This window comes from Nematolebias whitei, chromosome 15 (genome assembly GCF_014905685.2).
Source record: "Nematolebias whitei isolate Nwh7 chromosome 15, NemWhi1, whole genome shotgun sequence".
Lineage (NCBI taxonomy): Eukaryota > Metazoa > Chordata > Actinopteri > Cyprinodontiformes > Rivulidae > Nematolebias > Nematolebias whitei.
In genome coordinates this window covers 23,101,259-23,119,766 of record NC_056512.1, presented here as the reverse complement: position 1 = coordinate 23,119,766, position 18,508 = coordinate 23,101,259, and the positions used below count along the sequence as shown (strand labels likewise).

At 39.1% G+C, this 18,508-nt stretch overlaps 1 protein-coding gene across 1 annotated transcript in view; it reads left to right on the top strand.

Annotated features, from left to right (window-relative positions):
- The window catches only part of LOC119421551 (myosin-10), a 77,119-nt gene that overhangs the window by 3,477 nt on the left and 55,134 nt on the right, over positions 1-18,508 (top strand). Inside the window, exon 3 of the mRNA XM_037688895.1 lies at positions 8,426-8,582. Within this exon, the coding sequence (XP_037544823.1) occupies positions 8,426-8,582 (157 nt within the window). The remainder of the gene's footprint in view (positions 1-8,425; positions 8,583-18,508) is intronic.

Sequence of the window (18,508 nt, the reverse complement as noted above, 5' to 3'; positions counted from 1 at the left end):
TAGCCCTCTTATTTTGGCTTGTGGAACCGCTCTAAGAGCTGGTGACATATATTCAGTAACAGCCATATGATATGCATAGCACTTTAACTTTCATTAAATGAAAAGTGTTAAATATTATTTATAAGCATTAGTCAGCTGTGATGCTGTCTCACTTGTGGAGGTTTGTTCCAGGTTCCTAGCTGCAGTGTGGGATCCTCTGCACTCCTGTGCATGGACAGCCTTTTTAAGTTCAAAGTTTTAGTCTATCCATTGTGCCATAAGACTAATCATGCTAACGCGGCTAACGACGTCCAAATGTCTGTGGTGAAACTCACCCAATTACTATCGGCTATTAGCTTCTCAATGATGTCGGAAATGACGGCTTGTAACTCAGGTAAGGCTATGTCGGAAAAATATCTCTGACTGGGGACGATGTAGCGAGGCTCAATGTAGTCCAAAATTCTTTGAATTCCAACATCCTCAACGACAAAAAAAAAAAAAAACAGCTTCCACACCGCTGACAATTTGACTTCTTCCTCTCTGCTGTGATCAGATCAGGTAGGTGCGTTTGACGTCATCACGTTGTGCTGGCGCTGCAGGCATCCTTGTCACTGGGTTGTCATATAAAAACGGTGTCTTTAATATTGGTGAGTTATTTTGATGGAATGGCCGATGTCCAATATTTAACTTTAACGCTAATATCGGCCGATACCGATACCATGCAGATAATATTGTGTATCCCTATTCATAACTTTTCCCTAGCCCAATTTCAAAATGGCTTCTTTATCCTTTTAAAGTCCAGACACACGTTCACTAAACGTAACACTTTTGCTTACCAAATATTTCATTAGAGCAGAAACTTTGTATTTTTCCATTAGCCGTTTGGTTTTTCCAACCCACGTATTTATGTTAAATGTTTAGAAGTGACACATTTAAATTTGTAACCACCAAAGTTTGCAGTGTTTCCACCACTATTTTGCTTTTGCCCCCATAATCTAATTTTCAGCAGAGATGAAGCTTCTTCTTGTGATCCCACCCCATTTAGTGGCACATTTTCCACTAATAGAATGTGGGTTATCACCGGGGAGACTCTGGTTTGAGGACTTCAGAGCAAATTGTTGCATTTATCTGAGATGCTTCCACAACATCATTTAATCATTTTTAAAGTCTGTGACTATTTCTATTTGATTACATTAAAGTGCTGCAATAACATGAATATTTCACAGTAAAATACGGTAATTTGTCATTGCTAAAACAGTACAAAAAAAAACCAAACCTCATGGCTTCCCCATATGGTTTAAATTTGAATCTTATTTGACCAGCTCACTATGTTCCGCTTAAATATCATGGTAATACCATAGTAACACAGTTTCTACTTTATTTTTGGGGGTTTCAAATTGGCTCTGGAGCTTCCTAGTTGTCCCCTAGCCTCAGAGAAATTAAAAACATGTGTTTGGCTGTGTTGGTTTTGTATCTGGAAGAGAATTTTCCCCTGTCAGATCACTTTAGGAGAAAACCTTTCCCCTCCTGTGCTTTAAACATTTTTGTATTTGACTTACCCCCCAAGAGCTTTGCTCCGTCCACAGTAGACTTGATATAATGGCCCCCGCAGGCTGTGCTCTGACTTGATATTTCTGAGAGAACTCTGAATCCTTTTGAGACCATCATAGATATGAAATGGTTATTTTTTTGTTGGTGAAACCAGTAAAACCATTTCATTTAGTAGGCTGATTGGGACATGCACCTTCTCACTGTTGGACATTAAAGAGACCACTCAAATTGTACCAACAAAACATGTTTTAAAGTCAGAGTTTGGCTGATTGGTGAATTCAAACCACAATCTGCCTTTCAACAGTAAAATGAAAGCATGAACCATTATTTGCATATGATCCTACTCAGTTTTGTACCAGCTCTTTGTACGCTGGGAGCAGTAACGGGTTTTTATTGTCATTTTAGAAAATGCTTAACTGAAAAGTCTTGTCTTATGTCATGCTTTTGTCCTCAGCCTTGTAAATGTACATTGGAGGGATACTTTGGCCATTTTTGAAGAGGGGTTTTGTTAAGTTTATGAAGAATTAACATCTTACCTGTTGTACATCGATCTTTGAACAACCTCAGATTGGAAATAAAAAAAAAGAAGGTTAAATTCTGACTAGACTAACGAGTTAATGATTAGTCTGAATGCTGACAAGACCAAAGTTTGTTATTGCTGTCTTCATTCATCCAAATGCTGAGTCATATGCGTCATGTTTTACAAAACACACGTTTTAATACATAGGATAGTAGCATTAGCAGCAAACTGTGCTGTGCTCCAGCATCAACGTGTGGCATGGAGGCTGCACAGCTGCAGAAAGAAAAGCTTTGCAGAGAGTGGTGAAGGCTGCACAGAAGTCTGTTGGAGTCAGTCTCCCCACCATCACAGACATTTACAGCTCCAGAGGCAGGAAGAGGTCCACCTGCATCATGAAGGACCCCACTCACCCAGCATGCACACTTTTTGTCCCGCTCCCCTCAGGAAGGAGGTTGAGGAGCATTAAGTGTAGAACCACTAGACTGAGGAACAGCTTCTACCCTGAGGCTGTTAGACTCATGAATCTCTAACTAGAATAATCACTGTGAAGAATCACATCATGTTGCTGCTGATCTGTTTCATGTTGCTGCTGATCTGCTTCATGTTGATGTGTTCATGTGTGCTCATCTGTTCACATGGACTCATGTTCGTGCTGCTGTTCGACGTATTGTTTTTATGCTATTAGTGCTTAGATTATTATTATATACACAGTTGATGTTTTTCTTAGTTCATATTTTAGATCGTATTACTGTTTTTCTTTTACATTTTATTGTGGGATGTAACTGGGACCCTGTGTACATAATTTCGCTCCACCATATGTATCACATGTGGTGCGAACAACAATAAAGAATATCTGTATCTGTAACTATAGTTTTTCCAATGCAGCTTGGGGCACTTCCAGCAGTAAGACCACAATTTTCTTCTGAAATACCCATGTAATGAAAAAATAGTGGTTTTATAAACCGTTTGCATGAACTGCTATGAAATTAAAAAAATTGCAGTTAACGAGAGCAACATCTGCTTTGAAAGTGAGTCAGCTCAGACAAACTTGCATTAGCTGGTCCATAAAGTCCAAGTAGATCCACTTCCAGAGCAGACTTTGATGATTGTAGATTTTCACATGGCTGCATGACGGCTCAGTGGTTAGCACTGTTGCCTCACAGGAAGAAGGTACTGGGTTCAAGCCCTGGTTGGACCTGGGGTCTTTCTGTGTGGGGTTTGCATGTTCTTCTCGTGCTTGCATGGGTTTTCTCCGGGTACTCCAGTTTCCTTCCACAGAACAAAAACATGCATGTTAGTCTTCCTTCAGGTCCAGGCCTCCCTTACAAAAGAGATCTGTGATCTCAATGGGATTTGCCTGGTTAAATAAAGGTTAATAAATAAATAAATACATTTTGCTGCCCTATAACAACTTTGTTCGTCAAAATTTCACTGTTAATTGATTAAATGAAATTAATCCCAAAAGTGTTTCAGGTTTCAGTAGAAGTTCTACAGCTAGCTGCTGTTAGCATTTTTGCTTACACATAACAAAAACTTTATGTAAATAATTAAGAGATCGATGATGGTGTAAAGATTTATAAAATAAAACGAGCCTCTGAAATTTAGGGCTATCTACAACAGGTAGGATATTAATTGTTCATAACTGTTCCACACAACTTCATTTTAAAACATCTCAATATTCTGTAAAAGCAGAGGCATGAAAAAGCTAAATGATTTGATCAGCTACTCTTTTCACCTGTGCCCATATTTATGTATTTATTTGTAAGATTGTTCCACATGTGTTATTTTACTGTGCAGGGAATGTGTTTTGGCATTTGCTTAAAATTTTACCCTCCCCCATCACCCCTGACATTTTGTTTCTGTCCTGCGTTGCTTCCTCTTTCATTCTTTGCCCATCTTTAAGGATGTGATGTCTGTCAAATCTTTGAAGACCACTTGTTTCTTGTCTTGACTTTCGGTCCGTTAGCTGGTGATTCCCAGGCCAGCTGCAGAGCTACACGCAGGTCTTTGTGTTGTTACATAAACTTCAGCTGTCAAAATCTTCAGCATTCCTCAGTGGCAAAAAGATCTTCAGTCTGTCTGTCTCGTGCTGCCCACTTCAGCTCTGGTGCTTCCTCCCATCTTCATCACCTCTGTTTCATTTCTCACACACTCTTTTCCTTCTCCACTCCTCCTCAGTCACTAATCCTGCAGAATAATTTTTGTTTGCATACCACACAACATTTTTTCTTTGTTTCAAGTCAGAGGTGAACTATTTCTGTAGGATGTTCAGACTCCCACCTAATATGTATGCGTCATTAACGCTCTTGACTTTTCGTGTCCGTTTCATTATAATAGGTAAATTGTTCCTGTTCTGCAAAAGGCCACACATTGATACGATTTCTTAGAGTTGTTTGATACCGTGCATTTCAGACTGTCACGTCAGTCAGACTGTACCTGCTATGAACATTTGTTAGTTTTGTTGTGAAATCAGTGGAGTGTTGAGAGGAACGGTCAAAGTCTTGTGTGCTCTGCTTAGATCAGTGGCACTACGGCAGTCCAAGCGCCCTTTTCGTGGCCTCTGGAGTGAAGAATGTTCTCTGAAGCACGCTGGCTGTGTGATCAGAGGCGGCAGATGGACTCGGCTGTTGTGTCTGCTGTTGCCTGTGTGTTGCTCAGCTGTTACCAGGTCACACCATCCCCTCCCCTGGATCTGATTTCACTGTGGAAACATCACCTTCTCTTTCCTGGACTGGGTTGGGTCATACGTAGCTGCTTGACAGGCCGTGTTGCGCTGGTTGTATCATGCTCTACTTGCTGGAAATAGGGAGGTGGTGAATGTCGCTGCTGCCCTTCCAGCTGCCTGAGTTCTCGTGCTGCACAGCTGAACGGACAGAACAGAAAAGACCCCCTATTTATAGCAGCCTCAAACTCGGATACCAGTGAATAAATTTTTCATTAGCCTCAAAAAGGAGAGTGAAGAGTTTGAATTTCAGCATGGCCTCTCTCGCTCTGAGCTCTCCTCTTCTGTTGGAAGCAGTTTACAGAACACCGCTCCGTGTTTGTTACACCTCTGCCTTTCCACTGAACTGGACCTTGGGGAGCCTTGTCAGCTGTATCAGTTCTCCACTCTTCCTTTCTCCCTCACCTCCTTCTTTTTTCTGTATCAGCAGTGCAGCATCAGTTGTTCAGTGCTGACTGAGGGCCCTAACTGAGCCATTACGTAATGGCTGCAACCTGCTCTCTGGGGCCCCTTTGTGACCAGATGGCTGCTGAGTCACTCCAGTGTCAGCCTTTAAACTAGTTCATACATGTCATACCTCTCGATGGTTTGAGCTAAAGAGATCATTGCAGGGCAGCTTTTACATGTTTAAATATTAGCTCTATTAATATATATTTATTGGTTATACAGTATGTGGCTTTTAAAATATCTAAAGCATCTGAGCTGGACACAGTCCAAAGAGTGCATGTGTATGAAGGTGCCCATTAGTCTTCTTTATTCTGCTTCTGTCATGATGTTGGATTTACTGATCCCCCCTCAGCTTAGGAAAAACCCATACAAAAGAATATTAAAACATGTGGCTGAATTAGTAATGGTGTGCTATGATCTTGGCTGTACATCACAAAGTGCAGTTGAAAGTGGCCAAAATCTCCATAAAATGTCCACATAGGCCTGTCACGATAACAGATTTTGTTGGGTGATTGATTGTCTCAGAAATTATTGCGATAAACGATAATATTGTTTGAAATTTGACAACAATTAGTAATTGTCAAATTTAAGAAGAAATGTTGGTTAATTTGTTTTGTTTCTATTACCTTTTTTGACCACCGGATGGCAGTATAAGACTGTTTGTACTGAAGGATGGATAGTAAGGGAGCGAGCAGTGTGTCTAAGAAAAATGGGAGGGAGGCCCCTTGACATGGCATGGGCTGTCTCTTTTCCCTTTTTTCGGTTCTCAAAATGGCAGATGCTCTGTGTGGTTTGAGCCCTTTAGCATAGCATTTTTCACAAAGCTTTTAATTAAAACTCAGTAAACAAGTTCTCGGCTTCTTTTTGCTGAGAAAAACAACTTTTTAGACAAAGGGATGGGTTTTAACCATAAATTTAGGAGCTTTGACAAGACAGAGGTTTTTTCCTCGAGGTCGGCCTGTTAGCTTAGCTCATAGCTTAGCTATGAGCTAAGCTGCTTTTAATGATCTAAAAATGTGATTTTGGACAGTTAAAATTGGTTTTAACAAGAAAAGAGAAATGGAGGGGTCAGTGAAGAGCACCAGAGTTGAGCCTTTTGATCATCCAGTGTCTTCAGTAGAAAGAGACACGAAGAAACAATAAAGCTGATAAATGAAAATGAGGTTGATAATTTTCATTTATCATGTGATTAATTGATTTATTGTTTATCGTGACAGGCCCATGTCCACATACACGATATTTTGTTAAAGTGAGAAAATCCCAAATTCTTCTATCAACAAACATATAAAGAAAATGTCAGTTTATAGTATGAAAATGGTTTAAATTATCTGTATAAACGTCTTAATAAGGAAAAATGAATATAATCTTTTTTAAAGAAGTACTTTATTGTTATTAAGTGTGACAAAGCATAAGCACTGAAACACACTTGTTACTATTTGCCTGTTATTTTTCAGTTTCTTTCATATTTCTTTCTGCTATTTCTACAACAGTAAAAAAAAAAAATCTGTACCTGCAGCTCTGTTAGGATTAGTAACATTTTTGGTACATTTGATACAATTTGCCTAACCTGTACATCATACAGGGTAGACACAATTAGCAAAAATCTGCAAAAGATTTCCATTTTGATCAGAAGGATATTGATGAAACAAATGTGTAAACTCAGTTTTTGAGTGTTCCATAGTTGAGATCAGATATCACAGTAGAAACATTAAGCCAAATTTAAAAAGGTCATAAAACAGACTTTACTTAAATAAAAACAGTCATTTTTGTCTTCACTCGCTGCATCTCACTGCTTTTGGACTCATAGTTTCTCTCAAATCCTCTCCAGAGTGCCAAGTGCCCACATCTAAAACCTCATTGACTTCCGTTGTCTCTGAGCTCAGAATTTTATCCTCAAAACTGGAAATGAAGGGTCTTTTTATTTGTCATGTCTCCTACATAAAACACTGTATACACATACAATGTATATATGTGATGAGCAGATGCTTCTGCTACTTACATTTTTAATACAATTTAGTTTTTATACAGTCACTGAGGCTTACTTATTACTGTGCATTATTAAAACTACTGTTTCTTGAAGAGGACAGTCAGGGAGTGACAGACACAGGTGTGTGGTTACCATGGTTGGTGACATAGTCAAAAGCAGCAGCTTTACCATTTAAATGTGGGTTCTTTTAACTATTCTCATATAGTTTAGAGATCAAAATGTTGGCTTAGATTATTTCAAAATAAATGTCCCATATCACTTTTGGGCTTTCTAGAAAAAAAAAAGTATTTAATATTGTTTTGTTGGACATTAGCTGCATTGGCGCTCTTCAAAATATCATCAGAAATTCAATTCACATTTAGTGATTCTGTGTTGTCATGAGACAAGATTACATTACAAAATCATGTCAGTTTAATAATTTAGGTAATCAGGTTTTAATTTCACCATTTTTTTGTGAAACTAGTTGTGGAACAGATATGTCTGTTAAATATTTGTATGGACGTATTGATGCATTTTAAATTCTGCAGCTACAGTATGTGCCAAGTACACAAAGGTAGGATAAACCTAAACTGTCAGTGAAGAAGGTCACAGTCCAGGCTGCCCTTGCTCTGTGCCATCTATAGGAGGAATGTACATTCCTGTACAGCATCTGCTACATGACAGAAAGCCCTCGCCCCACCAGGGCCTCTCGCTCGGTCCTGGCTGCCTCTCTGCCTGGTCGTTTTATCCGACAGCATAACTGAGACGTTTTCGTACCACACACAGTCTCTGGGGAGAGACTGCAGGGCTAATTGCACTGCCAAATACAACACAAGTCAGAGAGGAGACGACGTTTGCAAAGCATGCTGGTTTCTGCTCGAATTATGAAGCAGCGTTTTAGATTTACTGACTCTTAGTGCAACTTTCGGGGATCTTTTTCAGTGTTTATTGAGTCACCGTTCCCTCAAATATGTCTGGAAGTCTGTTTAGTGTGTATCCACGTGTTACATGATTTTTATAATTTTTTCCTCCTATAAAATGCCTTATTGGATCGATACAATTCAGGTGATTTAAAAATACAGGAATGTGAAGCAAAATTTTAATCTAAAATACAATAATTATGACAACATTTTGTGTGTATCTGCTTTACTGGAAACATATATAGAATTCTTCCATCAGAACTGGATAAATAACGTTTTATTTGTGTTTTTCCCTTGTTTTTTTAATCTTAAAATTGCAGACCTATTCCGGCCTTTTCTGTGTGGTCATCAACCCCTACAAGAACCTGCCCATCTATTCAGAGAACATCATTGAGATGTACAGAGGGAAGAAGAGGCATGAGATGCCACCGCACATTTATGCCATCTCTGAGTCAGCGTACCGCTGCATGCTACAAGGTAAACCCCACTGATTATTGACTGACAAACACAAAACAAAAGCAATGGAACAGGGTCCAAAACTGGGGTCCTACAAGATAGAAACTTTAAAGAGTGATAGACATGTTTTTTTTTGGTCTAACCCTGAATACTGAGACATTATTGTTTTTATTGTATTCGCTTGTAGTTGACATGAGTTTTAGCTGCACAGAGCAAGTGATTAATGTGTGAAGACGGTGTGTGAAAGTCTCCGGGTCATTTAGAAGATGTGACACCACCGAGTATGTCTCAGAAGTCGGCTGTCATTGGGGAGGTCAGATAACAGGTTAAGTATCTGGCAGGGTTTCTAGCCATATCATTAGTTTCATGTGGTTATTTTTCAAGGAAATCTGAGGCTCTTCATCTCAAGCTGTTAATGTACAAACATTTTGCATTTTCATTTAGATTAGCTTGTTTGCAGTATTAATCACTCTGTTTGCAAATATTCCTCCAAAAATGAAGTGCTTTCAAATTAGTTTAGTTCTTACTACAGATACTGGCAATGTATTATTATTGCTCACCTTTTGGTTGTGTGTGTTAATGTTATTGCTCATGCATGTGGCTTTGTCGTGTTAGCAAAATATCTCGAGACTCAATGGACAACTTGAATAAACCCCAGAGCATAATTATTGGACATATATCTACAGACTTTTTGGAGTCAACCCAATTAAAGGTGACAGTTGAGCAACCTTATGAAACACAGCAATAGCTTTAAGTCAGTCCGTTTTACAGATTATAAACTGGTGTGTTAGTCGGTGGAAGTCATTTCCAACTTATAGTCTTGAGAGATATTCATCCCAAAAAACATTTATATACAACTTTGTCTTTGAGTCTATTTTGTCTGTGAGAAAAATTTCAGAAAGTATTCTTTGGATTGACGTCTACAACAGATTACTTATTAACGTCAACTGATTCCAGATGGCTGCCACAGGAAACTGACTGTAGGAAACACAAACGTGACAATAACTGTCATTTTATTTATTTATTATCATATTATGTTTTTTTTTTTTTACAGTTTTTAATTTAAAATGGTAAAAATTGATGGTAGTAGCTCAAAGTCAGTCCCATTACTTATTCAAGGAAATACAAATTGATGTCTTTGCCTCAATCTTTGGCTCTAACCGTTGGATTCAGCCCTTTTTGTTCCGTTTATAGCAGTAAATCTGCAGAAATAACAGAACTAAAAAAAATAATCTTATTTGTAAGATTTGGGGCAACAGTGCCATGATCCGAGGGTAAGATTTCTACAATTATAGTGCGAGTGATGACAGGCTTGCCTGACAAAATAGATTCCTTGCATCCCAGGAATTTATAGGTCATAGATGGACAGTGAGGAGGGGAGGAGAGGAGGCTCAGGGAAGAAAACATGTTTAACAATGTCTGTCTTCAGGTTGTCATTAACTGAACCTGCTGCAGCGATAACGTAAATTAGTTTTTTTTTACTTCCACATACTCGACATAGCAGTTTCATACCTCCAACTGCAGCTGTTTCATACCTAAACTTGTAGCACCCGATGGAGAAGCTGGAGTCTCTCACCTTAAGGGCTCAATTGATGATAGCCCAAAATAAAAGTACAGCCATGTACACCGATAAAAAATAAATCATCTGATCCTTATCAGGTTTCACAAAAAGGTAACTACAACTTCAGATGAACAACAAGATTAGCACATTACACTTTATAATTATATTTAAACAAACGGTAAATAAACCAAGTTAGAGACTCGCAGTGTGAAAAAATCAGTAGCTTCTATGATAACCTTGAGCAGACATAACGAAGTATTCATTTTCAGTATGACCTTTCAGGACTCACATCATTATGGAGGAATTTTGACCCACTTTTCTTGACAATGTTGCTTCAGTTTGTAGAGAAGTTTTCATTAATGCGCAGCTCTCGTTAGGTCCCACCAAAGCATTTAAATAGGTCGAGGTCTGGAATTTGGATGTCATGACAAACCTGTTATTTTTTATTTTAGTCATTTTCTTGTAGATTTGCTGCTGTGGTTGGCTCAGGGTCACATCGCACGTCTTGTTTTGGACCACGTATTTCCTGTTGGACAGACGACCTCCCATTTGACTTGAATAAACTTTGGGCTTACAGAAGAGTTCAAGGTCAACTCAGTGACTACATTGTGCCCCAATTTTGAGACTGCACCACGACAAAAACACTACTTCTCCACCACCATGCTTTGCAGATGGTATGAGGTGTTCAGCCCTGTTAAGAATATCCAGCAACATGCTAGATGAGGCCTGTAGAGTCTCTGAGACATTGGTCTTTGGGTAATTTGCAATTTCTTTTAGTATTGCATGTTCTGACTAGGAGTGATTATCTTTTACCTGCTTCTTCCTTTTGGGGTCATGGGGTCACTGGTGCCCATATCCAGCCATCACTGTGTGAGAGGCAGTGGACACTCTGGACAGGTCTCCAGTCCATCACAGGGACACAGAGAGACAAACGAGATAAACAACCATTCACTCTCTCTTTCACACCTAGGGACAATTAGAGTTACAAATCAGCCTAACATGCATGTTTTTAATCTGTGGGAGGAAACTGGAGTACCTGGAAAAAACCCACGCATGTACAGAGAGAACATGCAAACTCCACCTAGAAAGGCCCCTGGCAGGATTTCAATCTGGCAACCTACTCGCTGAGAGGCAGCAGCTCTACCAACTGTGCCACCGTGCCGCCCACAGCCAAAACATTTGCTTTTCTACTGATGCAAAAAATGTAATGGCCTCATATAATAATAATAATAAAAAAAACAATATATTTTTTGTTTGTTTTGTTTTTATATGTAAGAAAGCTGAATTTATAATACATAATCTTTATTTTTTTTGCTACAACTACAGAACTGGATCTGTTAAAGAAAAATTATACATTTTATTATGCATTATGCATCAAACACCATGACCTACCGTAGTTTGGAGTCTGATTCTTATAGACGCCAACAATTTTCAGTCAGGTCATCTGGACAGTTTCTTTTTTTTTTTTGTGCTGAAACATCACATTTCACCTTCCATCCAACCTAACTGGTTTGTTCCACTTTGGAGTAAGCTGTTGGGGGAAGAATCAGTTTTTTGTTGTGTGTTTCCTTGACTGATGAAGCCTTTTCGACGGAAGGTGAAACATTTCAGCACAAAAAAAAAGAAACTGTCCAGATGACCTGACTGAAAATTGTTGGATTGTATACCTGGACTATTGAGCATGGACTTAGTTGATTCTTATAGACTGTTTTTGAGTTTCTGTTGTGGAAGGACTACAGTTAAAGCCTGGTCTTTGGTTCTGGTCTTTGTACAATTTCTGCTCTCTGCTGGCTACTGTCAACTGCTCTAGGTTCTGAACCTCTGGACCGAGCAGGTCAGAGCACTGGCCACTGATTTTCAAAGCTTTACTCAGGTTTTTTTTTTATGTGTCACTTGATTCTGGGTGTTACTTACATATAAATACATAATAACAATAATAATAATAATAATAATAATAATAAATACAACTAATAACTAACTAATAAATACAACTAAAGCTACATCTAATATATTTTTTTCATGAATCATTCATTCCCTCCATTTATTTCTGCTTTGTTCTACATACAAGGTGTTCCTCACTGTAAATGAAGCATTAGATAAACAACACACATAGGACCCACACTCCTGCCCTCCCATTATTACTCTGCAAGATATTTGTTCTAGATAAATAGGACATCTCTCTTGTGCCACCATTATTTTCCCCGACCCCCTTCCCCCCTGCTCATTCGTTTGGACCATTCATAACAGGCAATGGATATGGGGTCATCACTGTTTCAGATTTTCTTACCATGGTGTGCCCAGTTGTGCAGGCTGAGTCAGTGTCAAGATGTTACAGTTGTCTCAATAGTCCAGCACCCTCTGCATCACTTCTGTGAGGATGGATGCATCACCATGGATACCTGTGAGTATCTGTGAGTGCAACCATACATAACATTCATAAACTTCACCCACATAACCTCCTGAGATCTCAAACAAAGGTGTTATTTAGGGAGGGACATTGGTTTAGCCATAGTCAGGTGTTTTTATGTGTGATTGTTTCAGTCTGTTTAATATGGACACTATCCCATTCAAAGTGTCATTTAAAGCTTCAAAGCCAAACTTTTTGGCGTGTGGCTGTTTTATAATTGCTTTCTTGCGATTATAGCAGCTGGACTTTGTCATTTCAACCCCTTAGTTTGCTTTACTTTCTATTTAAAGTCCCCTTTTCTGCATTTTTAAAATTGTTTCAACCACAATGTTCTGGTTTGAAATACACTAAAGAGAAAAGTTCCCCACATCCTTTAAGGCATTTTAGTTGCATTTCAGTAAACTTGAACCACATCTTTGCTGGACGCCATGTTGCAGCTCAGTTTGCTTTGTCTTTTTCTGCTTGGACTCTGTTCAGGAAACACAGGGGAATAAGTGCTCAGAATGTCCACCCTCAAATCATTTTTTGTGTCAGGTTAGTGTCACGGTTAGCCTTCTGTTCATCCGTTTAACTCTGTTTGACATTTTTTTCTTACACCTTTTAGCTCGTCAGCTCTAAATAGATTGTTCATGACAGCCTCCCTGTGTCTGCATGTTTTCACCAGTGTTCACATTTCATTCATTCATTTCTTGTCAGCCTTTTTAATCGGTTCTTTCTAACTTCTGCTTCTTACAGCTGTAAGAGGGCTTTCCAAAATATTTTCAAATGAAGATCATATGTAGCTATTTCAGCTGCAGTACATCTAAAAAATATCAGTATACATAGGACTTTATGTTTCTTGATGCAATGCAGCCTTGTTTGCAGTTGGACAATGAATAATAAAAACACATTTTATATATATATATTTTTTTGATTTGTTAGAATTTTTTTAAAAAATTTATTTATCTATGCAGCATGACATTTTAGTGGTTAACACTGTTGCTTCACAATCAGAAGGTCCTGTGAACGATCCCTGGGTTTGGCCTGGAGTTTTGCTATGTAGAGTTTGTATGTTCTCCTCATGTTTGCGTGGGTTTTCTCGGAGTACTCCGGTTTCCTCCCACAGCTTACAGACATGCATGTTATGCTGCACATAAACCCGGGCCTCCCTTGCAAAAGAGATCTGTGATCTCAGTGGGATATTCCTGGTTAAATAAAGGTTAATAAAAATAATAATAATACTGTAATTAAAAAAATAGGTTTGTTTTTAGGTTGAAGCACAATTGACGAGTCATTTTTTTTTACCTTTATTTACTTTATAGAAGAAGCCCAATTGCAAATACAAGTCATCTAAAAATGTTATTCAGCAAAGTCAACAGGTCCAATTAAACCCCTAAATACTTGCAATTCAGTTTAATCTAATTCATTCAAATTAAGTTTAACTACAACTGAATTCAACGGAGATTTAAACCCAATTGAGTTGCATAAAGTTCTATTCAATCGAATCCAGCCCAATCCCCTTTTATCCAGTCTAGTTCATCTCAGTCAATCCATTATTATCCAGTTCATTCCAACCAAGTCTAATCTAAAAATATTCCAGTCCAGCCTAGTCCAATGCAGTCAATCCAATCTAATCCAGTTAATCCAATTCAGTCTAATCCAATACAAAACAGTTCAAACTATTCCAGTCAAATTTAATCCTATTATAATCTGGCAGAGTACGATCAGATTCAGTTATTTAGTTACTTAGTAAAACGTTGTTTCTTAGAACACCTAACCAGGTTAAATTTACCTGGATTATTGAGCATGCACCAGGACTCTCAGGACTGCAGCCAGTTTTCACTTTGATGCTGTCTCCTGTCCTGAGCAAGCATGATGCGTCGGGCAACAATGGAAAAGGACTTCTCCCTTTTAACAGGAAGAATATAGCTCAAAGATGGCTCAAACTACACCTTCGAAGTTGAGCAAATTGCTGTATTCATGTAGCAATCTTCTCTTTGTAAAAACTCTGACATCTGTGATCATTCCAGATATATTTCCAACAGAGCAGAGAACCAAATGTAGGAGGCATCAAACCAGCCAGAGAAGCAGAACGCTGTTTGAAGATGCTCCACTGTGCAGGAGAAGATAGGAGGAGAAAAGAGGGAATGTTGAAGGCTTTATTAATTAGGGGAATATTAGGAAAGGGGTGAGGAAGAATAATGAAAGGGTCGATGTAAGACCCCTGCAGACAGAAACAGAATTGACAGTGGAGATTAAAGAATGAGGAGTTCAGGATTGAGATGAAACGAGGCAAAAATCCTAAAAGGGGAGACAGGCGGGAACAAGAGGGTGTAGAAAGGGAAAGAGTTTCTGGTGAAAAGAGAGTGGAGACTGGAGGGAAAAGGCCGAGGGGGCGGCCTGTATTGTGCCTTACAATAAAGGCTTTGTGCAGCCTGAAGGGGGCTGGGACCTCGGTGCAGACACGAAGGCCTGGAGCTTCAGAGTTCTTCCCAGGGAAATGAGGCCGTTTGTCGGGGCAGCGAGGGCTGATGGGGACAGCTGGTGATGGGCACACCCAGGGTCTGAGTGACAAGACAGGTGTGTGTGGTGGGGTGAATTTTTCTGTACCGTTTGTACTCCTGTAATCAGGACGTATTTTTCAGACAAAAAAGGAAGTGTGCTTCAAACTCCATGCTTTTATTAATGCACTGTAAACACATCGTTTTCCATAGAGTCACATTATTAGATGAGTTGTAATGACAGGCAGCTGTGGAGTTCACTCAAGATAAAATCATATTTCTGCATTAGGGATGATACATCTCTTTTCATTTTAGTTTATAGCCCACCCTTAGACATATATATATATATATATATATATATATTTTTTTTTTAATCCTGGACAGGAACATGATCTGAAAACCTGCTGTGTTTGGTAGAAATTTCTGTAGCAGACTATTTAAAAATTCTAGACATTTTGGAGTCTCAGTATAAATAACTGAAGGGAAAAACTACAACATGGACAGCTCAGCCTGCAGTTTGCACATTAAGTCTATGCACCTTTTGCATGTGTCAGTACATATGTAGCTATCAGTCAGACACAGCAGCGCTCCATGCCTCCATAAATCTGAAGTTTGTTGACATGATTTAAGGTGGAGTCACTGTTCCTGGATTGCGTTGTCATGAGTAAACACAGACTTGATGTCAGGAGCTTCAGCACAGCAGATAGGATTACTTGGCTGGCTGCTGCTGTCACCGCCCCCTCTCTGACTCCTGTAAGCTTCCAGCAAGCTCAAAGCTTCATACACTCATAGCAATTATCGATAATTTACTTCTGTTTATTTATTAACTCACAAAGTTAAAATATGGGCAAAGGTCTGGACTATGACTCATTCATCTATCCATTTTCTTTACCCTCTACTTTCTTTCCGGGTCACTGCTGCCTATTTTCATCAGTCACTGTGTGAAAGGCAGGGGACGACCTGAACAGTTCGCAAGTCCATCACAGGCACATACAGAGACAAACAGCCATTCACTCTCTCACACACACACCGACGGACATTTTAGAGTTACTAATCAACCTAACATGCATGTTTTTGGTCTGTGGGAGGAAACCGGAGTACCCGTAGGGAAAATGCAAACCCCACTCAGAAAGGTCCCAGGCCAGGATGAGATCCTGTGACCTCCTCCCTGAGCAATGAAAGCTCTACCAACTGCACCACTATGTCGCCTCTGACAATAATTCATTATATATCTTTATATTATTATTTTTATTTTACAAAAGTGCCAATGCATAAACATGCTTTTTGTTTCTTTTGTTTCCATCACATTTTTTGATTTGCTAATCCTTCCACAACTTCAGAAAATCCTGTACAAATTAGATCAAAACCTAGGCATTTCATCAACTTGCATCATTACAGAAATAAGATTCAAATTCAGAGAATTTATTTGTCATTTGTATCTCATGTGGTACATGTGGGGGAGTGAGATTATGTACACTGGGTCCCAGTTACATCCAACAATAAAATGTACAAGAAAAACAGTAATAAGATCCAAGATATGAACTAAGAAAAACATCAACTAAATATAGCACTAAGCACTAATAGCATAAAAAACATTACGTTGAACAGCAGCACGAACATGAGCATGAGTCTGTGTGAGCAGATGAGCACAAATGAACACAGCTACATGATGTGATTTTTCACAGTGATTATCCTAGTTAGAGATTCATGAGTCTAACAGCCTCAGGGTAGAAGCTGTTCCTCAGTCTAGTGGTTCTACACTTAATGCTCCTCAACCTCCTTCCTGAGGGGAGCAGGGCAAAAAGTGTGTGTGCTGGGTGAGTGGGGTCCTTCATGATGTAGGTGGTTCTCTTCCTGCATCTGGAGGTGTAGCTGTCTGTGACAGTGCACAGGATGCAGGATGCATCTTGAGCATGCATCAGGATGTCTGCGACAGTGTTTATTAAATTACGACTAGGTTTTATTTTAAAAAATGTATCAATTTTTAACAGTAGCTATGTTGACTCCTTTCAAAGTTTTAAAGAAATATTCCAGTTTTAATTAATAGTTTAACTCTACTTGTTAATGCTTTTTAACTCAGTTCTACTTCAAGTTGTATGAACTAAATAATTTTGTATCTTGTTCATCATTAAGATTTGACATTCCTCAATTTTATCATATGAAGTCACGACACAGTTTGCTCCCTGTGACCGAGCCCCGGCTTCCCCTGAGTCTGGAATTCCTGTGGGTCTTCAGAGATTAGTGCTGTGGTGTCGGAGTTGCCAGAATAACACACTTGCATACTCTAAAGGGAAAACTGCCTCATCCTGTTGGATTATGGCAGACCGAGTCATCACAAAGAACCACTGTGGACCAAACAAGCCACCCGACGGCTGCCATCTGCAATCGATTACATTGCCAAATGCTTTCTGCCATATCTCCCGCGACAGCTTTCTCTCCCCTTTCATTGGGGTAAGGGCAACACCCAGCAGCACAAAGCTAATTTTACTCCTCCTGTAGGGACATAAACAAAGCTGTGCACATAGAGAGCATGCTGCACTGCTGCTTAAGACATCTGCTGTCTTCAGTGTATTCTGGAGAAAAACACTGATGGAGAAGGATCTTTACACAAACGGCAATAATGCCTGTTGTGTTTCCATATTCTTTAAAACAGGTAATTGTTTCTGAGAGTGGGGATATGAAAGCACCAAGTAGTTAAAAACAGCAGACTTTATTGCTGATCAGTTGCTGTTTATTTTTGAAGCGACTTAGTTAATTTTTTTGTTGAAGCTGAAATTGTTTCTCGAAACATCTCAACAACAAGCATTACAAGTGTGTCTGCGCTAATGTATCATGAATGTGTGAAAATGTTGGTAGCTTATTTCTTAACATTCTGTTTTTTAGCAAATTCCCAGATTTCTTTGTATCAGTCTCAGCGATTAGTGTGTTTAGACAGTCTAATAAATTATGGTATGAGCATATCAGCTGCATAGACTCCACCCTCGTTCATTATTGTGGGAAAGGGGCGCACCGCTGAACGGTTCTGCTGTTTTGACACTGCTGGTACTTTGTCTGGCTCGACCACTGTGCTTATCGAACCAAAAAAGCAGATTAAGTCTGAGTGTTGCCATGTCTCTTCCTCTGAGTAGTCCATTTGTTTTGTCCGTAGTCTGTTTGCTTGTGTGTGTACCAATCTTGTTTGGAAGTGCACTGTCTCTTGTTTTTTTTTTTAGCACTTTTAAGTATTGCCACAAACCTTCAGAATTTTTATTTAAAATATAAAATCTAATTTCGAAGTTCATGATTATTTTCACCATTAACCACAAATAAGATATCTTTGGTACACATATGCAGGACTAGATGTTGAGTACAATTATACATAGAAGTGTAAAAGGTAGATTTCAGAGTTCATCAATAGGCTCAAAGTTGTTTATCTCAGCAGTCCAGCACCCCCGCCTGAAACGTGTTTCTGTACACTACTCTCCCACAGTCTCTGTTGCTCAGTCTGTCTTGTCTCCCC